We start from the raw sequence: 27,448 nt of genomic DNA on the forward strand, positions 1-27,448 counted from the left end.
TCAAGAAATAAACACAAAAAGGACAAAATGTGTGTGTAGCTGGCGAGGTGACTTTGTAAAGAAATACTACGCGCATGCGCACATAAGCATTCACGTCAACTTGTCCGCCATATTGATGAGGGAAAGACCGCGCTGTAAACAAATACAAGTAAACGGAGGAGCTGTGGTTTTCTGGATAATAATTTACATGATTTACCGGAGATGATAACGGCATCGTTTTCAAAAACTTGCCCTTTGAAACCCGTTTTGAAAGTTTTCAGGCCCCGAAACACTGTCGTCATGGAAACTAATAGCCAAACCGCATCAAAAGTTTTCGATTTTTATTTGAAAACGTTGTGGTGTAAACGGCCCCTTAACAACTACAGCAAAATTCTGCTTTTATTGCTGAAGTCTTTCTGTAAACAAACAGAAATGAAATAGAATTTTTATGATTCACACTATATTACACTCCATTCTTCTTCTCAAACACAACTCTATTTTGAAAATAATAAAGATTTCTTTTGTTAAAAAATCAATTTCATGATGCAGCTTATTATTAGAGCTGCAACTAACGATTATTTTCACAATCGATTAATTGGTAGATTATTTTTTCGATTAATCTGATGGGGGCGGGGCAAACTTTCAGTGCCTTTTTTTGTTTATTTAAAATAAAATCCACAAACTGATTCAGACTAAAACTTTACACAACTGTTTGTCCAAAACAGAACCCAATACACACACACACACACACACACACACATTATATATAATATATATATATATATATAAAACTAAATAAGATAAATATATATAAACATTTATAAATAGTTAGATAGATAGCATTATTTTTTATGGATGCACAAAAAGCACAGAATTAAACTCCAGTCCTAAATGAATAATAAAAACTCACTTTCACTGCACCTTGTGGTTTCTGTATCTCGGTGTCTTTAGACATTATTTTACTTTTGATCATAATATTTGAATTAGACATTACAGATCTTACTCGCGCTACACTCTGTATCAGCGCGTCTACACCGCGCGTGACCAGCAACGCGGCCTCGTTACTAACACTTTATTTTCAGTGCTTTTTGAACTGTCTCTCAGCCCTAAATAGTTCCGCGGTATTTGTGTGGAATTGGGATGAACGTCTAGTTAAAGGGTTGATGTCTCGCTGGCGCAGTGATTTGTTCTTTAGGGGTGTTTTTCTCTTGAACAGCTCTCTGTGTGGAGACTTGAGGTAGTTCTGTAGTCACAGGTGCACAAATCAGTCACACAGCTCCTGCTCCACCTGCGCCTCTCGCAGGGAAACGGTTTCTGTGCACTGGCTCCGTCCCAAATCACCTTGTATGGAATCTCTATCTCTAGTGCACTAGGTGCGGTAGAGACTCCATTCGTTCAGACCGTGTGTAGTGTACCTAGATACGCAGTCGTGCAGGATTTGGGCACAGGCCACGCTAATGAAACATCATCCATTTCAAGTCAAGTTGCTATTGTTAAACATTTCACTAAAACCTGTATGGAAACGTTGCTGTTCAGTTGTTCTATAGAGCATGCTTAGGTACCTATGCTCTGCTGATGTAGAGGCTGAGGCGTCCAGATCCTCTGAATCCTGTGTGAGCAGATCTATGTACTTATTGATAAAATGACTCTGTAATGTTTGAGCCATGGTCTTTTTCCAGCACAGTTCAGCTTTCCTTTTTCTCTCTGCTTTGTCCCACACAGTCTGCAACACACACACACACACACACACACACACACACACACACACACATATACACACACACACACACGTAGATTTAAGCTCTTCAACACTTTAAAGGGTAATGGTTAATATGTCTGTGGAATAGAAAGTTGCTCAAAGTCTGACCTCCTTGTGACAGTGCCCTGTTCCTTCACAGGGAGGTGCAGCAGCTGTGCACTCGCGCATCGTTTTAATGCTAACCACCATCTGTGTAGAAAAAGATACATAATTTGGAAAAGAAACTAGTTAGAACTACATGCACACACAATCAAAGTCTTGCAAAACTAAGCAGATGTTCAATAGAACACATTTGTGCACTAAAAAGTATATACACACACCATACCATTAAATACTGAAGATGCATTACAATTTTACTAACATTTAATTTGCCTGTTTCTCTTCAAAGTACATACTACAATACATCATTAGCCTTGGCCTACACCATGGCCTTTATATGTACATGTTCTGCCTGGTGCAGGTCTCCTGACAGTTTTCACTATATGGAAAATAAAATGCATACATCACAGTGCATGGAAGTTCAGTTTGTGTAGTAAGCAATCCTTACATGTCATTTAAATATTCATGTTGACATACAGCTTTTAAGTAATACGCACAATAAGCCACATCCAAACACCCCTAGGGCCACCTACAGATGATCAGCAGCAAAACCGCTTTGTGACAGTGAAGCATTTGTGCTTCACCGTGGTGAGAGGTGCTGCTTTGCCTACCGGCCACGCCACCTTGAGCAGTGTTGCACTGCTTGGATCTCAAACAGGTCTTGATGATGCAGCACTGCTTTAAACTTCATGGTAAAAACGCTCATCTTTTGTATGTTGCGCCTACCTTCAGTGAGCGAATTGTAAAACATGCTAGGCTGCCACCTGGTGGACATATTAGGTGCACGCATAGAGAGAGTGAGGCAAATTGCAAACATAATCAAGATGTAATTTCACTTTAAGGATCCAGCGAATCATGTCTTTGTGCACTTCCAAGTGAGGCGTGCACTGCAAGGTCTCCAACAGAACCAGGATGCTTGGAGTGTTGCCGGGGGCTTCACCGGGACCTGTGATACAAGAACCATAGATCTAACTACAGGCTTGAGACTTTCTATTGTGTGAGATGATGTACAAAACTTACGGGAGATTTTGAGGGTGAAGTTGAAAGCAACTTCATCGTCATCCCCAATGTTCTCTAGCTGTTGCTGCTCCTCCAGCAGAGCCATGCCTATCAAGTGCAGCACCTGTAGCAACACACACATACAGAATTGTGAACACTACTCAGTCATTAAAAAGTGATGCTCATGAACACAGCATAGCAAGTGGAATTTTGTTGAATTTACTACACTATCATGTCATTTTAACAAAACATCCAGACATTTACCCTCTGCAGCATGGACTCAGACCAGTGTCCTCCACTGGGCTCCATAGCCCACTGCAACACAGCTCCCAGCATGCCAAGCAGCACGTCACACTGCAGAATGTTTACCAAGCTGGCAAACAGTGGGCAGAATGGAGGCAGGGCTACGACACACACAGACACTCACACTTCAGCAATCTTCATTCAACTGACCAATCATTTTCAGATATGACTATAATCACTGAAGAATTAGCTTACCTGGGTCCTCTCCATTCGGTCTCTTAAGCTTTCGCTGAGCTTCCTCTGCCTGTATCCAAAATAAACAACATACAAATTTAGAAAAACCATTAGTGCTCATGTGACTAAAGAGAATTACTAAATCTGCCAAAAGCAGCACATCACCTTAAGGACATCCTCAGCACTAACAGCCGAATCAAAATGCAAATGGATAAGTGCATATATTGAGCTTCCAAAGAGCATTTCCTGATTAGACCACTAGGCACTCAAACTGGTATTTTGTCATTTATGTGCTTTTCTTTATCAATCACACAATCTGACAGAGGCTCTACACTTAAGAGAAGGAACTAAAGAATGAAGTGACACGTGAGTTGCAGACAGTTTTAGTTACTGCGTAGCAGGAGCTCGGGTACATGCTTTAAGTAGTGAATTATTATTTACAAAAACTGTTTTCAGAATTGTAATGCTGTTCTCTCCAGGGAAGGGGTCACAATGTTAACTGATGTCTGCCCCAGAGACAATAACAGCACCGAGACTCTTCCCATAATGTCTAACCTGAAATCTTCCTGTAATGCTGCAGACCGAGGGGTCCTGGTCCATGCCACCATGGAGGACATTTTAAGCTCATTGTAAAACACTTATTTTGAGTTTCTTGAAGCATTTTGGTGTTCATTTGGAAGTATGCTTGGCTCTTTATCTTGTTGAAAGCCAAGTCTGAACCTCCTGGCAAAGGCAAGCTAAAGGTTCTGGGCTAAAATGTGATTGCTCCTCCCTCCCTCTCTCTCTCTCTCCCTCTCCCTCTGCTTCAGCGGTTCAACCCCAGATACCAGGCAAAAAATACTTCATGTATACAGAGATCCCCAAACTATACACCAAAACCAGACCTCATTTCAGAACATCTCGAAGACAAAACATTTTATGCCTACATATTTATTATATATCTATTTTGTAAGTGCTTTTTTTAATATTATGTGACTGTTGCCACTATTGTTTTTTATAATACTCAAGTGTTTAAATAAAGGAGTTAAAAGTATTATTTATTTATACACAAAGTGGTATCGAGTATCGTGTATTTTTGCTGGTACCGACTACTAGATTTTTGGTATCGTGACATCCCTAGATTGGACATTCTATGTTTGAGTTATAACAACTTCCTTTTTCATGGTGAAACTTCTAAATTTGTGAGAGCGCCACGCCCACGGCGAGCAGCAAAAATTCAAAAGCTTCGCAATTTTGCATCGTCAATGCCTGTAGATGAGACTGACTGAATGTGATGCCGATCTGATGAAAGCTCCAGGAGGAGTACGTTAAAGTACGAGGCCCGAAAATGGCAAAAAACAGAGGAAAAAATTAAGAGAAAAATCAAAATGCTGACTTCCTGTTGAGTTTAGGGTATGGGTTCAAGAGACCAGGGAGTCAGCCATTTTAAGTGTTGTCTCAATTGCAAAATCCTTCCAGTGCACTGGAATGTTCGCTCCCTAAAAAATCCCCAGAACGCACCACAAAAACCAGGGAGCATCGATACTCACTATGTTCCCTTACTGGAAATGACCTCATGTCTCTCAGCTAATGTCTCTCTCTAGTGTCTGGTTTAAAATGAGCTCAATCTGCAAACCCAAGGTGCCTGATGTGTCCATTGTTGCTGAATATTTGAATGGAGCTATACTGAGAGCTATTGTAAATGCACTGTAGCACTTGTCTGTCCTGCAGACTTCATAGTTGAAAATGTGAACTGCTTGCTCCCAAAACTTCTTTAGTGCAGATTAGGGCTGCACAATTAATCGAATATCGATCGCGATTAGGATTTTGACTGCCCACGATTAAATGAACATGATCGACTGCGATATTGACATTTAAATTCCGTCCTCCGTTCATAGAAAACTCCACTGCAGATCAAATCAAGCGGCTCCTACACTACAGCCAATCCCCATAGAGTGGCGCCGGGATGATGTAATTTTGTAGTGCCAAAACCCCGAAACGGAATTAGCATTTTAGCCCTCGAGTTGCTAGCTTCGCTTCGAGCTCCAGAGCGAGGGGAAATCATGAAATTAGCACGATGCTAAATAGCACTTCAGAGGTTGTCGGGGACATTAAACCTAATCACGCTGAGTGGGAAAAAAACTTTGCAGATAAACTCGGGGCTCTATGGTGCAACCATTTCACTCGCATTGTGATTGAAAAGTACTTTGTGCGACTGTGAATAAATATTTATTCACACCGGTGCAAGTGACCTGTTCGGAGTTGTATAATACAATCGGAATTAAAACTACAGGGAGTCCAAAATACATCTACACCGCGCAACAGTTACTTTCACACTGCTTTTCATCTCCTCAGTCCACTGTACAAGTGTGGAAATACTGCAAAGAAGCCATTATGATGAAGTGACTCTACATCATCTGCTTCTCTCAACTCTCCGATCTCACAACCGCCATCTTTTATTGATCCCGCAAAATGATCTGAACTTTCACCTGCTCATGTAGACAGCGGCTTCGGGCGGAGTAAATTAATAATAACGCTACAAGGTGGGTTTAATTCAAACTTCTTTATTAAATAATTCCCCTAAATCATAATCAAGAGTAGCAACAGTTCAGTCTGTAAACATACAGTACACTGCAGCGCTCCTTCACTAACTCTAATTCACTCCATTTAAACTCACGGTTGCCAGATATCACTAGAAAAGTCAACTCCAGTTTCCATGTTTTGATTTATCCCCCCAAAACACAATATTATCAGCAGACATGGACACTGTACTGGGGAACCGATCTAAAACTGAAACAAAAATAAAACTACTAAACTGTAAAGAAAGAAAATGTGCTTAGTTATAAATAAATAATTTAATTTATATATAAAAAAGGATATTATAATACCTTCATAAAACATATATATAAAAAAGGGAAATGAACTAATGTTTAATTACTATGGGTTGCATTTAATATCAATTTGACCTTAACCTTAGATCACTATTTCCTTAGAAAGCTATTAGCCTTTTTCCTAATATGGATCATTTTTGTGTCAGTCTACTCTTAATTAGGACTCTTTATTGTTCAAGATATTTTAAAATAAATATTTTATGCTGTATATTTATCAATTAACCAACAGTATTTCTCATTGCTATTATTTTAATCAATTAACAGTGACCATGAGCAGAGAGATAACATTTAACTGTTTATGACAGACTTCCTAATTAAAGCTTAAATAAAAAAGATTGGTATCTGGATCGTATCAGCTGTAAAAATCCTGATCGGAGCATCCCTAATGAACACCATTAAACTAAAGCGCTTTGCATCTGACGGGGAAATGAACTCACCCAATCACATCCTATATGAGATTATTCAGATATCTACACAATACACACAGAGCGGTTCGAGAACTGACTCCAGCCCAGAACCAGGACAGTGGAAATGTCTAATAGTGTAGCTTTAAATATATTTAAGAGGAGCAGACTTCAGACACTGAACATTGATGTTTATTGTATTTGTTTAAAAGGTGGAACAGGTTAACGGTTGTTTTGTGCATACAGTCTGTAAAATGAACTGAAAATATTACATTTAGTTTATCAGAAGGTAAATTAATGTGTCATGGCTCACACTATGTTCCTAAATTCTGTCATAATTGACCAGCTCAAGTTCTCATGTCTACTTGTGTTGTATTGTGGCATGAGAAAACTTAAATGTGAAAGTGCAATAAAAAATATGTTGTCATTAAAATCAATTAATAATCGTGATAAATAATCGAGATCTCAATATTGATCAAAATAATCGGGATTATCATTTTGGCCATAATCGTGCAGCCCTAGTGCAAATGAACACCTATAACTTACACAATGTCTGGCGTAACTGTTCTGCTAGACCTGACCAGATTTTCTCATTGACTTCATGGCAATAAAGGGTACAATCAATACCCAGACACCTGAATATTCGAATAATATGCTCCTTCGACAGTGGGACAATCGAGAGCATCCTGACCAGCTATCTCATGGTGTAGTACGGGAACTGCACCGCCTCCAACCGTAAGACCCTACAGCGAATTGTGAGGACAGCTGGAAAGATCATCGGGTCTCTCTACCCACCAGACACCTCCTTCAACTACCGGTGCATCCACAAAGCCACCAGTATTTCGGACGACCCCTTTCACAGACCATTCACCCTCCTGCCATCTGGCAGAAGGTACAGGAGCATCCGTGCCACCACCAGCAGTCTCTGCAACAGTTTCTTCCCTGGGACAGTCAGATTACAGTGCTCACCTGGGCTAGTCAAACACCTCACCTAGTAAGACTCATACCACTGCACACCGCACTAACCCAGTAAGACTTTACATAGCTGCATCAGTCACTTTATACTAGGGAACTATTTCTGCTGCCAGTATTGCTGCAATACATGTGCTGCTACATTACACAGTAGCTTACAGTGTACAGTCCATGTCCTGTGTATCTACTGTCCTGTGTATTTGCTGTTTTGTGTTTTTATTGTTTTGCACTCGTCTCACACAGAACAGTACGCAAGACTACATAAAGTGCAAATACACAACTGTGTTGCATCATGGTCCGGAAGGAATGTCACTTTGTTCCAGTGTATACAAGCTATATAGAGGAATGACAATAAAAACCCACTTGACTTAACTAATGGCACCTCAAAAGTTTAAATGTGTATTCGAATACCTGGGCACATCCCTAATTAGAAAGACTATTAACTACTAAACTCGAAGTGTAATACATTCTGCACTAGGAACGAATAAGGATGCTTGTTAAATGAACTTCACTTAGTGTTGTGGTTTTAGCACATGGAGCCATTGCTTATTATAATAATGAACAGCTATGAGAGTAAAAGCACTGCAAACCCACATAAAAATTAAAGCATATTTCTAATTCTGAAAAAAAATGACATACTGCTGTACCTGCAGTGAAGATTTTCCCTGCACCCGAGAACACCACCACACGGCACTCTGAGTCTTCAGCAATCTGATTAAAGCATTCGATCATTTCACTGTAGGGAAAAAAGCACTAATGTTGTTATTATGCAAAGTTGCCTATAACGCAGTATAAAGCCAACGCCTTATATAATAAAACAAAGATGTCCAATGCAACAAAGCAGAATTATACATGGGGGAAATTAACACTTTTTTTTTTTTACCTAAATATCTTCCCCCAAATTTTTTTTTTCATACTTTCATTTTTTGCCCCCAGATAGCCTTTAAGGACGCTTTTGACAAGAGAAGAATGTATTGAAATCATTCTCATGCCTGGATCAGGAAGCTGTGGCAAGGTTGCGATGGACTAACAGGAAACATGGCGAACACAGCAAACATACAACACAGTTTCCAAACTTATTAACAAATTCAAAAAGACTGCAAGTGTTGCAGACCAACCGAGAAGTACACGTCCACTGACGAAGGCACAACCGACCTGGTACTGGCAAACATAGTTCCTTATGTATGGAGACTTTTGGAAAACCCTGTAGTTATGTCCTTTATTTGATGGAAAAACATACCTCCAGTAGGCCTAGTTCATGGTGTTGCGTTTCTCTGGTCGGTGCAGCTCTACAGGAGTGATGTGATTGGCTGGGTGGGTGACTGACAGGGTGGTGAAGGGTGGAGTGGGGCCTCCTGAAGTCGACATGTCTCGAACAGCGTTCAGAGTAGGAAACCACAGGCTCCTGTCTGATAAACACCAGTCAACAGGTTAATATGATGACTATTTACGGAGATGAAAAAAGGACACAAGACCATGGCCCCATACACAGTGATGGACAATTTACAGACAGAAAAGTGACTGAAACCTTTGTTTGGTGCTACAATGCATAAATCATCTTAGTCCTAGTGGGTTTATGTTAGGAGACATTAATGGAGCATTTCTGGAAGGAATCTCCAGTGTCAACAGAGTAAAAGTCAGGGGTAAAGCTACAAGTTTTCAGATACAGCCAAGACATCAGCACAGAGGACATTTTTGTGGCCCTATCGGTAACATGACAAGCAGCATTTTTGCTTTGTTTTATATTTTAAAAAAAAGTTTTGTTTTTTTAAATAAAATAAAAAAATAAAAAACACCACACAATAGGTGAGGGAAAAACAGCTGTTACAACATGCCAACACAAGTGAGAACAGGAATGTTTTTCATTCTACAACATTAAATGCAACTATACACTGATCAGCTACAACAGTAAAACCACTGACAGGTGAAGTGAAGAACACTGATTATCTCATTACAACAGCACCAGTGAAGGGGTGGGATATATTAGGCAGCAAGCGAACGGTTGGGGAAAAATGGGCAAGTGTAAGGATCTAAGCAACTTTGATAAGGGCCAAACTGTGATGTCTAGATAACTGGGTCTGAGCATTGCCAAAACGGCAGGTCTTGTACCTACCAAAAGTGGCCCATGGAAGGACAACTGGTGAACTGGTGACAGGGTCAAGGGCGCCCAAGGCTCACTAATGCGAGTGGGGAGCAAAAGCTAGCAGAGGCAGTGTGATGTTCTGGGCAATGTTCTGCTGGGAAACCTTGGGTCCTGGTTTTTGTGTGGATGTTAATATACTTTTACAAGTACCACTTACCAAACACTGTTGCAGACCACGTACACCTCTTCATGGCAACAAAATTCCCTAATGGCAGTGGTCTCCTTCAGCGGAATAATGTTCCCTGACACACTACAAAAAATGGTTCAGGAATGGTTTGAGGAACATGACAGAGTTCAAGGAGTTGACTGCCACCAAATTCCCCAGATCTCAATACAATTGAGCATCTGTGGGATGTTCTGGACAAACAAGTCTGATCCACGGAGGCCCACCTTGCATCTTACAGGACTTAAAGGAACTATGGTCTTGGTGCCAGAAACCACAGCACACCTTCAGAGGTCTTGTGGCATCCATGCCTCGACGAGTAAGAGCTGTTTTCGCGGCACAAGGAGGACCTGCACATTAGTCAGGTGGTTTTAATGTTATGGCTGATTTTTATTTATTTATTTTTTTAACAAATTGTTAGTGCTGCCAAGCTGCTGTGTTGCAAGTGGAATAAAACACTTTGGGATGTGCTGTTAACTCCACGTTGAGCTGAAGAACATGCCACCCCATCAGTAAATATATTTTCCTAGAACAACTCTGTGGTGTTTTATTCATTTGATGATTTTGTGGTCAGTAAACCATTTGTGTGTTGATTTTGATGTATGTTTTGGATCGTTGTCCTGCTGGAAGATCCAACCACAGCCCATTTGAATCTTTCTGGCAGAGTCAGTCAGGTTTTCATTTAATATGTGTTGATATTTGATAGAGTCCATGATGCCAGGAAGTGATGGACTTTTAACAGCTTGACCACACCACATCGCTCTTATGCCAGTTGACTTTTGCAGATGAAGCTCTTCCATAACATTCCAGAGCGTATTTTACCACCTTAACATCACCTCTAATTAAAACTGTGATATCATCCGCATATGCAGATAATTTGGTGGGTTGTTGACAGTTTAGAGTGTCGATTTGTAGACCTGTTAATTCTTTCCTAAGCTTATATAGCAGGGGTTAAATAATTATGCTGTAAAGTCGGCCCGACAGGGGGCAGCCCTGCCTGATACCCCTCTGAGCCTTCACAGCAGCACTTAAGCTACCGGCCACTTTTATCATAAATGTAGCTTCAGAGTATAATAGCCTCATCATTGAGATAAAATTTTCACCAAAACCAAAAGCCTTTAGGGTGTTAAAAAGAAAAACATGTTCGACCCGGTCAAAAGCTTTCTCCTGATCTAATGGTAAAAACCCCATTTCAATCTTGTAGTCATACGCATGGTCATACAAGTCCCTTACTAGATGCAGATTCTCTGTAATAGATCTGTCTTTTATACGGTATGATTGGTCTTTGTGTATGATTGTGTGCAGTATATCATTTACTCTGTTTACCAAACATTTTGAAAAGATTTTGTCTCAGAACCGCGCTCTGTCCTCCCCACGCACGCACTCCCAGAGAGAGAGAGAGAGAGAGAGAGAGAGAGAGGGGGGGGGGGGGGGGGGGGGGGCACAGATCAATAGAGACAGAAAGGCAGTCAGACAGAAAGAAAGTGAGAGAGAATAGATAGTGAGAGAGAATGACAGACAGAAAGAAAGTGAGAGAGAATGACAGACAGAAAGTGAGAGACCGAAGATAGAGACGACAGTGAGACACACATACACAGAGAGTGAGACAAAGACCGATCAAGAGAGAGATGGAAAGACAATCAGACAGTCAGAAAGAGAAAGAAATAGAGAGAGAGAGAGACTTGTTTCTCTCAGGCTCTCATAGTGATTCAGGGCTCAGCTGGTGCTGTCCTTGGTGCTGAAATCAGTCACCAGCCTGCAGTTCACTGAATCTTCATTGCAGCATAAACATGATATGGGATGTTCAACAAGCGTATACTGTACGGGTGTGACGGTCAGGTGTCCACAAACTTTTGGCCATATAGTGTGTTCTTGAAAAAAAAGGAAGCTGGGTTCTAATGTTCAGACTTGATGACAATTTTAATAGAGCTGTGATGGTTTAGCCCGAGACGGGACTGAGAACACTCAATCCACCCTCGCACAGAAAGTGATAGGGGGCAAAAAAAAAAATAATTAAATTAAAATAAATAAATAAAGACACTTCCAGCAGGGTTTACTGACTGTTTGGTAAACAGCTCCCCAGTGCAATACGTTATAATAATGCAGATACAACGAGGGCCTCAGAAACCATAAACTATTATGGGAATGGTCACTTAAAGCGTTCCCGTATTATGAACACACGCATAACAATAACAGGTGGTCATGGTAACGCATCACACAACCCCATCCTTGATTATCAGCTACTTTAGGAACGATAACATATTAGAACATGTGCATTTATATACGAGGGTGTATCAAAGAAATGAAAACCTTATAAAAACATTTGTTTTTTCTTTACAGACTTTTCTCAGCACTATAACTCTATAACTCTGACTTTCCACCAGATCTCTTTCCTTTAGCACATATAAACACTTTGTACTCGATCAGCCTGACTCCCCTGGAGGTGTCAATCATGGAACATCCTGCCAGACCTGAACGTCAGCACGTCTCGGAGCTACGGACGGGAGAAAAGGAAAGACACATGACGGTGTGGAGAGAAGACGAAATGCTGAGTGACTCAGAGAGAGCCTCATCGATCCACTGATCACGTCATACCACTTATTATTATTATTACTGATGTGCCGAAGCTCGGTTTCCATTTTTAATCCCTTATAAGATTAGAGGTATAATCTGCTTATAATCACGTATACGATCTGATCATAATATACATCATGCATGTTATTGTTTTACACACACACACACCCCTTCGTTGCCAGAAATCTAATTAAAGACTGAGATTGAACGTGTCCCTCCTTCTGATAGCGTAAAATTACACGTTACAGATTTGGAATTGCATTCTCGCTGTGATGTCTCACACTCTTTACTCTGGGAAGTGTGTGTGAGAGAGAGAGAGAGAGAGAGAGAGAGAGAGAGAGAGAGAGAGAGAGTCTGAGAGAGAGAGAGCGCAAATTGAATAATATTATTAATAATTTAAAAAACGGAGCAGATCCAATAGGGCTTCGCAGCAGCAGTGCTTTACCTCAAAGTGATTTGTAACACACACAGTGGAAATGGTGTAGCAAAAGTCATGCAACCATTGTGGGGGGAAAAAAAAGTGTGTGGGGGGGGGGACCTCTGATACTTTGTACCTGATGCATCATCTTTTATAATTGTGATTAATGGTCCATTAGAGAAGAAAAAAAAATCCATTCCATTCTTTGATTACTTATTTGGCATACAGTGAATATTCACACTTTAAGGCCATGTGGAACAATTTCCAAAATGCATTTAAATGGGGTAAATTGTGTACATTGAACCGAGGGTACTAGACATGTTTGCTAAAAGCAATACAAAAAACATTCGACACATTCTGTCCACTAGGGCCTGCTCTTGTTACCACAGAAGCACTGAAGGGTAGGTGGGGGGCCGGTGAGATGGAAACCTGAACTAAAAATTGTTGTGAACGTAAAAAAAACCATGAGGCTGTGAGTCAGAGCTGTAATGTGCTGTTTTTAAATCAGACGTCCACAATCTGGGGATCCGGTGCCTGGTAAACGGTGACGTAGTTCAGGACAGCAACACCAGTCAGCTGATCTTTAAGACGGAGAAGGTGGTGGTGTGGGTCTCGCAGTAAGTATCCAGCGCATGGTGGTGAACATATTTCACTGACCTGATCTTACAGCAGTGTTCAGATTCAATGTTCAGACTCTTCTAGGGATGCACTGATACCAGTACTGGTATAGGTCTGATACTGTGCTCAGTGAATCGTGCAGCACATTAAGCAGTAATGTGACCGTGCAGAGAAACTGTTGCACGTGTGAGCAGTTCAGATCTGTGAGCACTGAGACATTGCTGTATTGTTACTGCATCCCTAGTGTCTTCTGTACAGCTTTGTTCATTCGTCTTGAACGCAGGTTTGTGACTCTGTACCCAGGCGACGTGTTTCTAACAGGCACGCCTCCAGGAGTGGGCGTGTTCAGAAAGCCACCCATCTTTCTAAAGGTGAGCTCAGTTTCCAGTTTCTTACACTGCGTAGACTTGTTCTCCATTTTCCAATTTTGTGAATCTCTATAAGACTAATATGACCTGGTCATGGTGATGGAGAAACACCGTGGCTCATTTAATCCCCTTGAGTAAATATACATAAAAGACAGGGGCGCAATAAGTTTTGGTGAGCCGAAATCCTCGGAAACGTTAAGAGGTGCCCTTGGTGATGACTGGTTTAGAAAGTCATTCATCACGTCTGGTGTTTGATGACCGTGCGGAACTAAGCGATTAGAGAAATGAGTCCGAAAACAGCTCTGGAGTTATCTCCTACTGAGGCAGGAACATCTGTACAGACGTATCCTTTGAGATTACTTTTGGAGAGAGGAAACACAAAGTGCAGCGTTCTTCAAAATTAATACGAAGTCAGAAAGCTTTTTGATTAGGCGTTATCGTTAACGCACCACATCGAAAATATTTTTATTTTAAGGTCTGTGGCCTTGCAGCGTTGCACGAGTGTTTACAGTGTGTTGGTGTATACACTGATGTGTTAATCATAATCATGTGCTTATGTTTCGAATTAATTTGGGTCCAAGTTTAGATCTCAAACGCATCTTGCCGGCTGAAGTGTTTCTTTTATAACCAACAATTGAACACACCTTAGTGCTAATTTCTTTTAAACTCGCAATCCCCCCCGCCAACAAAAAAAGGAATGTTTTGCATAAAATTCTAATTAATTAGCTTTTGAATAAAATGTTCCATCAAAACAAACCTAATGACTACACCTGAGTGCTAAATTTGATTAGTTCTTTGTACTGCTTCTAAAACATGACCCATCAGACAGCTACTTATGTTGTGTAGTTTGTTTTTAATTAATATTGTAATTTGGCTAAAACCAAAATAAACAGGTCCCTACAAGTAGAAGTCACAGCACCTGCAAATGGGGGGGGGGGGGGGGGATTCTTTATAATTCAGAAGGAATACAGAAAGGACACGTCGTGGAGTGTCAGATCGAGGAGATCGGGTTCATCCGAAACACAGTGGTGTGACTCCTGCACGGTTGGCTGACTTTTATCTGAGCTACGGGGATGGAAAAAATTAAAATAAATCCCTTTCACCGTTGAAATGCTTCAGTGTCTAGACGTTTCTGAAATCCTAATCAGATTTGTGTGCACTAGAAGTGATTGGTCCAGTTGATTATGAGAGAGCTCTGTTGATTATGTTTCGGGAGAAACACTACTGTATTAGTGGGTTGTCCAACCTGCGAATCTCTCTCGACATTATCCATCGCCTTCTCCGTGAGTGTGCAGGAGGTCCTTGTGCAGTTCACCTGTGTGTGTGTGTGTCTCTTGAGATCTTACTCAGCACCTGGTGCACTATAGTAATCAGCCCTGTCCGTCAGCATCTCTCTCGCCGTGCTGCGTGCGGAAAGAGTCTGTCTATATATGTACTTGTGTGGGGTGAAAGAGGGGGGTTATGGGATTGCTACGGTGTCCCGAGAGGGCTGACGGCATTACCAGCGGATAATCAGGGGCTGATTGGAGGGTCAGTGGTTCATGAGCTCCGTCACTCATCGTTAACAGCATCATGTATGAGAACGTGGAAAAAGAAAGATCCGGATTGAGCGACGGTGCAGAACAAAACCTGTATTCGTCTCTCCAAATCAAACAAAGCAACGTTATAAAGCAACAATTTTCATCAAACAGAAACCAGAGAAGAACTCGTTAACTTCCTAACAATCCAACATTGTCAAACACTCACTAATTAAACTGAATACAATGACCAATATCCTGCTCTCTTATTGGTTAACAGCTCTGATCAACTCAAAATCCTACCAATATTCTCACTCAAAGCCTACCATCAGCATTATATCGACTGACATTAACACACTTAACACACAACATGTAGCTCAGAGCTCAGTCTTCAGTTTGCACTAGAGCTACAAGGCTCTAAACTGTCAACAGTGTGGAAACTGAACGCTTAAATCATCACACACTGGTTTAGTAATCTATCTGTACAAATAAAGAATTTTTAGCTGCTAGTAGTAAAGGCATAATGCTTTAGGTTTCATGATGCTAAACCGCTAGATATAAGCTTTACTTGTTAGCTACAGCACATTAGGCTCATAGCTTCAGTGCAAAACTGAAAACCACAACAAACATTTCCTAACTACATTCATAAGAAAGAGAGAAACCAAATGCAGTTTTTAAAGGTCCACGTTCAAGAACACATCTTGCTCCAAGCGAATTACCAGAAACACTGATATTTTGTAACTAAACCTAGAGCGGTGTAGACGTGTGTTTCTCCTGCGTCAGCCTTAGAGGAACTGCGAGAAGAACTGGAAGAGTTTGTGTTTGTTCTCGGCCTGGAGGAAAAGAGGACTGATCTCTAGGTACACCGCCTCGCTCTGCCGGTCCTCCATCAGCACCTGGTACAAGAGAAACACACTGTAACCCAGTCTGTACAGGATTTCGGAGGGTTTTTATAATTATTTATATACATTATATATATTTATTTATTTATATTGTGATTATTGCGGCCCAAAATGCTCGATTTTTCGGTGGCTTTTTTCAAATTTACGTTGTTTTTCACACAAAATTGTTTTGCGCGCTCTTTCGCGGTGATGTTTGTTGGTAAACGAGACCTTTTAGCTGTTACTCATGTTGACGGACATGAATCGAAGAGGAAATCTTGGCCCAGATCTGCAGAAAATCTGCGGTAAGTTTAAAACGTTGCAAGCTGCTCCGAATATTGCAGCGTTTGCTCGATTCTGCTTCCGTTTCTGCGATCGCAAATGGAACCGTGGAAGAAGCTGTTCACAGGATAAACATATTTATGGCACACTTGTATGATATCCTGTGTGAAGTTTACCTGAAGACGTGTCGGAGACTCTGAAAACGTGTGAGGAAAGCTTATCTGAGACTGAGTCCGCCATTTGGCAGAAACCCAATACCCTGAGGACAACATCCCCATTGTGAAGCATGGTGGTGGTAACACTACAAAATGTGTACGTGTGTGTATGTGGGGTGGGGTTAGGGGATGGGGTGTCGGAAAGTTGAAAGTGGGGTGAATACTTGGGAAATGCACTTAAATAATGAGGAAAACAGTCTGAAGAACACTCAGTCATCAGTATACACTAAGAATTTAGTCAACAGTTTTTCTAGGGTACTCTGCACTGCGTTGTGGGGAACACAGCGGTTCTGACAAACCTCTGAGACAAAACAGCGTCACGGCACTGCAGTGATGCCTGTCTGTTAGTTTGCTTTGCCTCAGACTTATTTTGAACTGATCAAATGTTTTGTCTGCTTGTGGGTTGGAAGTCCGTGATAGTTATATAAGTAGATATTTATATAAATCTTCCACACACACACAAACATCATCAGTCCATCACAGCACCACTTCTGAAGCGGGGAAAACTTCAGCCACAACAACTACAGGAACTGTTACCATTGCTCGAACAAGAAAGATTCTTATTAACGAACAACTTTTAAATGGACAGAAAGATACAGTCCCCTCTGAAACTACTGGAACGACAAGACCAATTCTTTTTTTTTCTGTAGACTGAAGACATTTGAGTTTGAGATCAAAAGATGAATATGAGACGAGAGTTTCAGCTTTTATTTCCTGGTATTTACATGTAGATGTGATAACTGACATAGAACATAGCACGTTTTGTATCACACCAGCCAATTTGTAGGCGAGCAAAAATACTGGAACATGTGACTGAAAGGTGTTTCTTGTTACCCAGGTGTGTCCTGTTAGATTGACTGTTTAAACAATAAATAGCGCTGAACATCTACTCTTAGTTTTGGTTTTAGCCTTCAGTTTCACCTGTGAAGACTGCATCTGTTGTTAAAAAGGATAAGCCAACATGAAGATCAGAGAGCTGTCTATGGGAGAAAAGCAAGTCATTTTGAAGCTAGGAAAAGAGGGAAAAAGAATCAGAGGCATTGTACAAACATTGGAGCATAGCCACTACAACAATATGGAATATCCGGAAAAAGAAAGAAAGCACTGGTGTACTGAGCAGCAGACACCGAATGGATCGGCCAAGGACAACAACAGCAGCTGATGACAGAAACATTGTGAGAGCTATGAAGGAACCCAACAAAACAACAGTTAGTGACATCAACAACAACCTCCACAGGGTAGGGGTGAAGGTCTCAGACACTTTAAGAGCAGAAACACAGGCCATACCACTTGATGCAGTTACTGCAAGCAAGGGATGCGCATCAAATATTAAGTGTTATTTATTTTAACTTACTTCAAGACTTGTCTGTTCCTATACATTTCCTTTTTCCAGGAAATAAAAGTTGAACTTTCATCTCATATCCATTGTTTGATCTCAAACCCAAATGTTTTTGGTGTATAGCACAAACAAATGAATCGGCTGTTCCAATAGTTTCAGAAGGAACTCTATATTAGCAGTTTAAAACAGCATTGAGTACAACGTGGGCCGTTTAAACTTTTCAGCCTTGAAAATCATCAAGAAAGGGGACTGTATATAAGGAAAAGCACCTGATAGCCATTGTGAAATCTGTAAAGTGATGCTTTGGGCCTGATTTGTTGGTGGTGGGGGAGGCCGTGACTAATGTTATCTGTAGTAGAGCCAATACGTTTGCAGGAAATAAAGCACTCCTTAAGAAAAATATTGTTTTATACAGAATCCCCGTATGTTTAAGATCATGACATGATTTAATAAGTGGTGCGCATTTGCACGATGGGTGCCAATACTTTTGGAGCTACCGGTCTGACTCACCGGTATATACCCAGCTGGCAGTAGGTGTGTAAGCTGTAGGCTTGTTTCAGTCAGCTCCTCTTGACCAAGTGCAACATCAAACTCCATCTCTCTTCCTCCACATTCTGCCACCTCACACAGCAAGGCAGAGACAGCACAGGCTGCACACACACACACACACACAGAGTTCTGATTATTACTACTTACATTATCAAATATGTCTCCTTTACCACTGTTCATCCCTCATTCCTATTGAAGGGGGTGTGGCTTATGAGACAGTCCCAGTGAAGGAGGTGTGGCCTTTGTGTCTCAGTCATAGTGAAGGAGGTGTGTCCTGTGTCTCAGTCAAAGTGAAGGAGGCGTTGCCTCTGAACTTTGCATGTTACTGGATTATGTTTGTGGATTACTGTTTGGATTTACCTGCCTGTGTGTCTCTCAATAAAACTGTTCATACTGCACTTGCATCCTACCTTATCTTCGTTGCGTTAAGAAAAGTGACAGAATATTCTGCCGTAACATGGATGCAGCAGGAAGACAGGGGAGACATCACGCTACAATGGGAGTAGCAGGACAATACCTTATCGGGAAACGTTCCGATTACTGACCACACATTTCTTGTCCGTGCAATTCCCTCAACGGTACGCCATTGAACTGCCGCCAGAGACAGCGGGATTGAGCAGCTACCCGTTGGAGTTCCTCTTCAGCTGCCAGGAATATTTCTGCAGCCTGGCGTATCCCAAGCCTACTAAGAGACAGTGGATCGGGTTCTTGGTGTCCAGGTTTTGCGGTCCGGCCCGTGACTGGGCGGCGCAGCTGGTGAGCACTGAGTCCTCTGCCCTCCAGGATGTCACTCAATTTGCAGAACTTTTTATGGAGGAGTTCACGCAGCCAGGGCAGCTTCATGGTCTGGATTTACTGGGGTGGAGAGTCAATGGACAGCCCCAGCCTGACCTGCCCTTTAACCTCTATTATGAGAGGATTGACAGGTCAGCCTCCACCGATCTGCTTCAGGTTCCAGCCAACGTGGTGGAGGTGGCACCGACATGCATGTCTGAGGGCTGCAGGAGGGAGACCAAGCTACAATGCCCTACCTGCAAAAAACTGTGTCTCCAGGAAGCATTCTACTGCTCTCATGAATGCTTCAAGAGCAGCTGGCGGGAGCATAAGAAACTCCACCGGAGAGCTCCTGCAGAGATCCAGCCCAGGGTCAACAGGGTGACCTCGGAGCTCCCGTCGGAGGTCTCAGCACCCGAGCCCCAGCCGGAGGTGAACCTGGCGACCTCAGAGCTCGAACCTGAGACCCACGAGGAGGTCTCACCCGCCGAGCTCCAGCCAGAGGTCCACATGGCGGCCTCAGAGCTCCAGCACGAGACCTATGGGGAGGTCTCAGCTCCGGAGCTCCAGCCTGAGGTTAACCTGGCGACCTCAGAGCTCGAACCTGAGACACACGAGGTGGGCTCACCTGCCGAGCGGGTCAACAAGGAGGCCCCAGCATCAGAGCCCCAGCCGGAGGTTCAGGAGTGGGTCTCAGCTCCACAGATCCACCGCAAAGCACAGTTACTGTCCCAAGTGTCTGTTAACCCGGACAACCAAGCCCTGCTCAAGCCCAAGTCTACTGACACGGCCGACCAAGTTCTGCTCACACCCAAGTTGTAGTAGATTAGTTGAGTGTCCTTACGATAGAGAACCAAAGTCACAGTTCATAGTTTCATGGTTCAATTCATAGTCATAGTTCATGTCATGTTTCATGTTTAGGTTCGTTAGTTTAGTTCACGCTGGTTTCTCCGCCCCCAGTCCCGCGCTATAGTTCATGTTCATGAGAAAGAAAGAAAAAAGAAACATCCACACAGTGTTTAAAAAACAAAAAATTAAAAATAGAATGTAAATATATAACTGGAGCTTCTGTCAGCATTAGTATAAGACTTAATGTAGTGCACCTACTTATTTTAACTTGGTATGTGTTTGGAAAAAATCAAAAAGCTTTAAAAAAAAACAAAACAAAAGGGCTGGATTGTAAAATTTAAAAAGAAAAAAGAAATTGTGCAGTCCATGGATTATTGCTCTGAAGATAAACAAGAAAAAGAAAAAAGAAGGCACCTATCATGGTGGTCTTTCCCTGATTCAGGATCTGAGGAGATGAAGGAGAGAACAGAACAGACCCAGCACAGAGAAAGGAGAGTCACATTCAAGGGAGAAAAAGCACAGGGAGAAGGCTGGATGAGGTGCATTGTGGGAAGACACGATGGGGACTGGGTCATCTTGGAGGAAAACAAAGCAGTCACACAGATGTAGTCACTCGGTCCACAGTGTTATTGACCTCGTTTTTGTTGGAGTCCAGGCCTTTGGCAGCGTTCAGACCGTTGCGGAGATTCTCCACCACCTTCTTCATGTTCCTCAGCTCTCCGGGGTGCGGCGTGGCCCGTCGCAACAGCGTTCCCTACGACAGAGGAAAAGAAATGAAGAAAACAAGACCATCATTGGAGCTACACGAGCTATAGTTATAGACACCTAGTTATTGCTATTCATCACATTCGATCCATCACCGTTATAAAACGGCTTCTTTCCCACGCTGGTCCTGTTACTCGGTTATTGATGAATCATTCATTCCTGGAAATAGTTGAGCGTACATATTTGCTGGTCTATGGTCTGTTTTGTACTGTGTTATCTTTAATTTTTTTTGTGGAGTCACCGAGTTGTCAAGTTATTATTCTGACAGGGTCATGTGATTAGCACGGCAACAGCTGGACTACATTCTGCTAACAATAATAATAATAATAATAATAATAATAATAATAATAATAAAGCTAAATGATGAGTGTAGGCACAAGGTCCGTGTATTTAATAACAGAAAGGCTAACTTAGTGCATATTCTGCATTTATAACCTATAGTATCACTATACATACACTCACTGGCCACTTTAAGACAAACACCTGTACAGCTGCACAGCTGTGCAATTATCCAATCAGACAATCATGTGGCAGCAGCACAGTGCATAAAATCATGCAGATATACATCAACGGCTTCAGGAAATGTTCACATCAAACATCTGAATAGGGGGAAAATGTGCTCTCGGTGACTCGGTGGCATGGTTGCTGGTGCCAGACGGGTATTTGCATATTTCAGAAGCTACTGATCTGCTTGGAATTTCACAGCCTCCTGAGTTTATTCAAGATGGTGCAAAAAACCATCGAGTGGCGGAACTAAGAGTGGAAACGGCTTGTTGATGAGTGAGATCAAAAGAGAGCTCGATAGCTAGACTGGGTCGAGCCGAGAAGAAGGCTACCATAAAATGGAAAAAAAAAACAAAAAAAAAACATGCCGAACCTGAGAAGACGGCCACATTTTATCTACATGATTTCATGTATTGGATAACTGCATGAATGAGCAGGGATATACCAATGAGTGTATAAATCTGTACTGTACTATTAGAAAACCATTTAAACAATTCTCACAGGTCCCGGTCACATAGCCATACACGTTTCTGCTCTACTCTTTTCTTACAACAGTGATTCATTCATCACAGAACAGGACAGGGCTATGTTTACAGAACAAGGCCATTTGAATGACTTTACTCCCAACTCTCAGTGTACCACGCCAAGTACAGAATAAAACACCACAGGTGTGCTGTTCCAGATAAATAATCAACGACAGTGACTGAAGGCGAAGTAAGCCCCTAAAGCAAGGTCATAGCTTTAATTACGGATCCAAAATCAGACTCTTAGAGGGCTTTCGCACTGGCAGCTCAGTCTGAGCGTGGTTTGTGTGTAATGTGAAAGCTGTCACGTGGACCGGGAAGCACAGCGCGGTACCGGACCTGAGACTACCTGAAGGAGGTGGTCCTAGTTCGGTTGTTTTGGAACCGAGCCACGATTCCAGTGAATATGAACGCAAATCGTACTCCGTTCCGCACTTATTCAGGAAGTAAAGTAACCTGCGCGTGCATTTTAGCTGAGGACGGCATCATTACGACGTAGTCTCCACAACACATGTGTACCATGAGCGGCAGGGGAATTTGTGGGACACAGAAGAGGTCCACTGCTGCGCATAATATCTGTTGCACCTGCGTTCGAGTGAGTCTGAAACCAGACCAACGGGGGGAACAATCGCACTCGGATTTGGACCACAGCAAACATGACCCGTGTGACAACTATCGTACTCAAAGGCTACCTTATGCTTTATATTCTAATTTTATTAGTTCCCAAGTGTGGTTCATACCACCAGGGTCACTCCCTGTATTAACAAAGATGAACTGTCAGGAATTTCTTGCAGTTGGATTTTGTGTTTATATACTCCGTTATTTTGCTATTTACTGAATGCACTTCATTCATTTAGTCGGGTTTCCAAAAATTCTGACAATCCTGACTCGGCAACCTACAGCGTAATGTCCGAAATCCACAGGCGTGAAAGTTTCCTCACTCAAACTCGGGATTCTGACACTCTGACATAAGCGTTTGCACATTTGCATTTTAATTAATGATACAGTAAACACGTGCATCAAAACCAATCTTATAAATTAGATGGTAGCAGTAGTAATGTAATAGTAATAGTAATAATAATCCGAGCTGTTATTTCAGTTTAACACACACGCGCACACACACACGGAAGCTCAATCAGGTGATACAGAGTCCAGCATTTCACAATTCTCTCACCTGTTCATCGTCGTCATCGAGGGATCGGATGGTGCTCATTCTCTTCGTGGCTCTGTTGTCCCACGTGTCATCAGCCACATCGTTCACGAGACTCTCCAGAGTGCCATAGCGTACCAGGTTATCAGAACCTACATATACACACACAGACACATTCCACTATCACGTCTCACCTCACCATTCCCAAAATATTTTCCCAAAGCTGAAGGTTAAGCCAAAATAAAGTAACCTCAACTGAAGAGTTCACCTGCGATACCCAGCAAGTAAAAAATGTCAGATTAGGGCTCAGATTATACTCGACTTGTATAAACCCGGATTTATTTAGAGGCTCTGTGCATGAGTGTCTGTGCTCCTGCTCGGTCTCCGTCTCTCCCTCCCTCCTCCCCTCAGTGACCTAGCTTCCATGGGTTTTCCACCCTCATCAGTCCGTGTCACCACAAATGATCATAATCCCTCGGCCTAAACAAGAAAACACAGCTGCTACTCAGAAGAGGTTAAGAATGACAAACTTTCTATTCGTCTTTATCGACACTACGTTTACATTCGTAGGCAAAAATATATATAGATATACGAAATTAATTCTGGTGCACTCTCAGTGCACAGCAGTGGATGTGATGCCACTTGCCACTGTGGTTAGTGCTTAATAGCGACGAGTGTGGTTAGGCAGAGATAAGCTTCTTTAAGCCATGCAATCCAGCGGGTGTACATAAAACAGCTCAGGTGCAGAGAGAGAAAGTGCCAGATTTTAGGCTCTGTCTGCTTATCAAACATTCCAAAAAAATGTATTCTTCTTCTATAAGAATGTGTGCTAGACAGGCACAGAGCAAATTAAAATCCTACAAGCCATGCCGTTTAGGGCTCACGTTGAGCAGAGACCTTCTCAAACACAGGAATTCATACATACGGAGGGCTAATGTTTGCATACGCATAGGACAAAATAGCGAAAACAAAGAAATATAAATGATATGGGGGGAAACATTTCGTGAGTTGTTTTTCTTCATTATCAAAAAAAAAAAAAGAAATGATCAAATGAACTATTTTAAGAATGAATAAGAAGAACTCAGGGTTGCCTCCACCACCACCAAGTCTAGTCCATTCCTTTAGTCTCATTACTAATCTGTATGTCTCAAACTCAAATACCCTTAAAATACATGCCTCAAAAAGCAAGAAAGCTATTGAAGAAAAACTATTTCTGACATTTGACCTTGTTTGGATCAACTCTAAAATCTAATATCAGTTCATCTTCTGTGTACAGTCACGATTCTATAAAATCCTACAAAACATACTACCTCCACCACCTAGTGGCTTTTAATTCCCTCAGTTGTAATATATTGGCTGCCTTGCAGTTCTCCCTGTAGTTCTGGCCTTGTTTCCCACTGAAGTTAAGCAAGGTTGAGCCTGGCCAGTACCTGGATGGGAGACCTACTGGGCAAAACTAAGGCTGCTGCGGGAAGTGGTATTAGTGAGGCCAGCAGGGGGTGCTCACCCTGTGGTCTGTGTGGGGCCTAATGCCCTGGTATAGTGAGGAGGGACACTATACTGTAAAAACAGCACAGTCTTTTGGATGAGACGTTAAACCGAGGTCCTGACTCTCTGTGGTCATTGAATATCCCAGGACACTTCTCGTAAAGGAGTAGGGGTATAACCCTGGTGTCCTAGTGAAATTCCCCCACTGGCCCTTCTCCATCATGGCCCCCTAATAATCCCTGAAAACCCCTGTGACCTGAAAATGACTCCAGTTTAAACAATGTATTCTTGAGTCATATTGAATTCATGCAACTGCACCTGCCAAACATGTTCGTATGTAAATGTGGGAAGTAGATTTATTTATTTATTTTTTACATACAAGTCAGCGTGACTATGAATGCCAACTCTAATCACAATGAAAAGTTGCAGGGAAATAATAATGGCTTTTGCTGGGTCACTCATATCTGCATTAGCATTATGTGCAACATGCTTATGTTACTTAAAATATGCCAAACCCAATTTACATGCCACTTACTGCTGTGTTGTACCCATTAGTATGTTTAGACAGAACAAATGTTATAGGTGTGTTTATATATTTTCTATATTTGTATACAGGGTCCTAATCTGCCTTTTCAAATATCAGTGCCCCCTGTATATTTGGGGAACAAATGGTACCTAATTTGGAGTTGAATTATTCTGGGATTTACCCCTAACAACTCAGGCTTACAACTGCCTAACCTGTTTCCAGACAAATCAAAAACATGCAGCTCTGTAGCCTGTGAAATTTCAGGGATGCGCGTCAGACGGTTGTCCCTCACACACAGCACATTCAGACTGCTGCAGCCTCCTATCTGTGAAAATGGAAAAAAATAGATGCACATAAACATGTCAGAAGTAATAGCTCTAGAGAGGAAAGCATTATTATAGGAGCTTGGGAGTTGAGTGGAATAATATGGGGGAAATCAGTCACGACCAGGAATTAATCTCTCACGGCTCTAAATGTTCAGGTTCTTGAGAATCCCGGGCTATTATTAATACAGTCCTGAAAGAAAAACTGGAGAAAGCACAGGTGGCAGACATTTGTTTGTCTTGATATGCGATCTATTTTACAATTGAACAAAAGGATGGATAAAAGAATGCACGTGTGAAAAACAGCACCCCTGTAACACATGCAAGTCTCGGTGTGGGATCTATACGCTGCTAATGGGGCTGACAGCGGGGCCTAATTTTAGAAGCAATTAGTGGTGATCTATAGCATGGCATTAATGGACAGCCAGACAGCGACAAATCTACCTTCCAGTGACTGAGCATGATATTATATTATATACACAGAGAATATAAACAGTAGGTACACCTGTAACCCGATCTCAACATAATAACACAGCAGGAATACATAGAGATACGTGTTCAACACTCATTTCCGTTACCTGTAAGGTGGGGAAACTTCTGTCTAAGACTGGGCAGAACAAGCAAACAACAAATCTCATCAAATAAAATGTATTATAAAAGTAGGTCAGGAGTGTTAAGAGGATTTAAATGCATTGCATCTTACACCACCACACCTTGTACTTGAAAAAGTATCATCTTGGGGCTGCTAGTCTATGAAACCCTGTCCGATATACTCAAATTTTGCAAGTTAATATTCTTTCATATAAAAAAACCCAACAACACAGGCAGACAGCTGTTATTTTAAGCTAAAATGTTTAAAACTAAAAGGTACCTGGTACTGTTTTTGATAACAGAGACAATGTTGACTACAAACTTTGTCAGTCAATGTTAAAACAGTTGAATCTCAAATGTCATATGTCGAGTAGAGTTTATGCTTTACAACTCCATTATGTTTGGGAAGTGGAAGCTCAGTGATTAAGACATTGGGCTTCTGATCGGAAGATCGTGAGTTCAATTCCCAGCACCGCCAAGCTGCCACTGCTCAAGGGCCCACCAAGGCACTTAACCTTCAACTGCTCAGACATATAAATGAGATACATGTAAGTCGCTCTGAATAAGCACATTTGCCAAATGCCATAAAAGTCAAATGTAAATGTAGCCTATGTCCTTTGTACAGGAAACCATCTGGCCCTCATAGCGCCAACTAAAAGACGTCAGATTTGATGTGTTTACGAAATGTAAAAACGAAAATCTAAATATCAGCAACAAGAAAATATCCCTGTGAGTGAATAAATCAAAATGAATCTGAAACGTGTGTGATGAATTTGTGACGTTTCCGTTTATATCCATAAGAAAAGCTGCATTTGAACAGTCACGCCGACAGATAATCTCACTATAGTGATAAGAAAAGAAATATAGTGCTTTATTCCCAGAATGGCGATTATCTGTAGGTACTCCTTCTGCCATCTTATTGGACATGTGACTAATGTGACTAGTCATGCATACTGATCTACTTTCTTAATCTTATGCCTCTGGCATTTGGGCTTGTGGTCAGTAACACAGCTTGGCCTTTCAGAAAGCCTTAATCTTCTGCTACAAACATTAAAAAATGTTTTTAAATGATCCCACCCACTGAAAATCAAACTGTGATGATCTGTTTTCACTGGCTGGTAGTTAATTCTTTGTTTAGTGTTTTGAGATGCCATGTAATCAACCATGTAATGAGATGATAACTGCAGTACCTGCAAAGAGCAAACAGCAAACACATCCGGTTGAGAATTCACTGTAAATGGCTGTTAAGCCCACCCGCGGGCCAGAATGGTGAACGTAAACTTGTGGAGCGTAAACAAAAACTTTTAAAGCGTAAATGAAAACTCTGG

General features: G+C 41.7%; 1 protein-coding gene and 1 pseudogene across 4 annotated transcripts; both read right to left on the reverse strand.

Annotated features, from left to right (window-relative positions):
• LOC128604889 (delta(3,5)-Delta(2,4)-dienoyl-CoA isomerase, mitochondrial-like) overlaps positions 1–9,446 on the reverse strand; it is a 177,363-nt pseudogene extending 167,917 nt beyond the window's left edge.
• LOC128604908 (E3 ubiquitin-protein ligase UBR2-like) lies at positions 799–3,820 on the reverse strand. Of its 4 annotated transcripts, XR_008385352.1 has the most exons (5): positions 3,335–3,820; positions 3,101–3,240; positions 2,858–2,960; positions 1,847–1,927; positions 799–1,702 (listed from the first exon to the last, which is right to left on the reverse strand). XR_008385352.1 is itself a non-coding variant. In XM_053620021.1 (4 exons), the coding sequence occupies exons 1-4, from the start codon at positions 3,432–3,434 to the stop codon at positions 1,454–1,456; spliced, it is 570 nt and encodes a 189-aa protein (XP_053475996.1). In that variant the 5' UTR covers positions 3,435–3,820; the 3' UTR covers positions 799–1,453. The 4 variants fall into 4 exon arrangements, 3 of the variants coding, with proteins under 3 accessions (XP_053475996.1, XP_053475997.1, XP_053475998.1); XM_053620021.1 differs by lacking the exon at positions 2,858–2,960; XM_053620023.1 differs by lacking the exon at positions 799–1,702 and having other exon boundaries at positions 1,776–1,927.
• Positions 9,447–27,448: the final 18,002 nt, after the last annotated feature.

Source organism: Ictalurus furcatus, unplaced genomic scaffold, assembly GCF_023375685.1.
Source record: "Ictalurus furcatus strain D&B unplaced genomic scaffold, Billie_1.0 scf5, whole genome shotgun sequence".
NCBI classification, from domain to species: domain Eukaryota; kingdom Metazoa; phylum Chordata; class Actinopteri; order Siluriformes; family Ictaluridae; genus Ictalurus; species Ictalurus furcatus.

What these genes read in the sequence shown, in the direction of transcription:
- LOC128604908 (XM_053620021.1), bottom strand. Translation starts at nt 3,434, where the DNA reads ATGAGCACTAATGGTTTTTCTAAATTTGTATGTTGTTTATTTTGGATA. An exon ending in CTGAGTCCATGCTGCAGAGG is followed by an intron (nt 1,928 to 3,100) that starts GTAAATGTCTGG and finishes TTTTCTACACAG; the next exon opens with ATGGTGGTTAGCATTAAAAC. An exon ending in CAGGGCACTGTCACAAGGAG is followed by an intron (nt 1,703 to 1,846) that starts GTCAGACTTTGA and finishes TGTGTGTTGCAG; the next exon opens with ACTGTGTGGGACAAAGCAGA.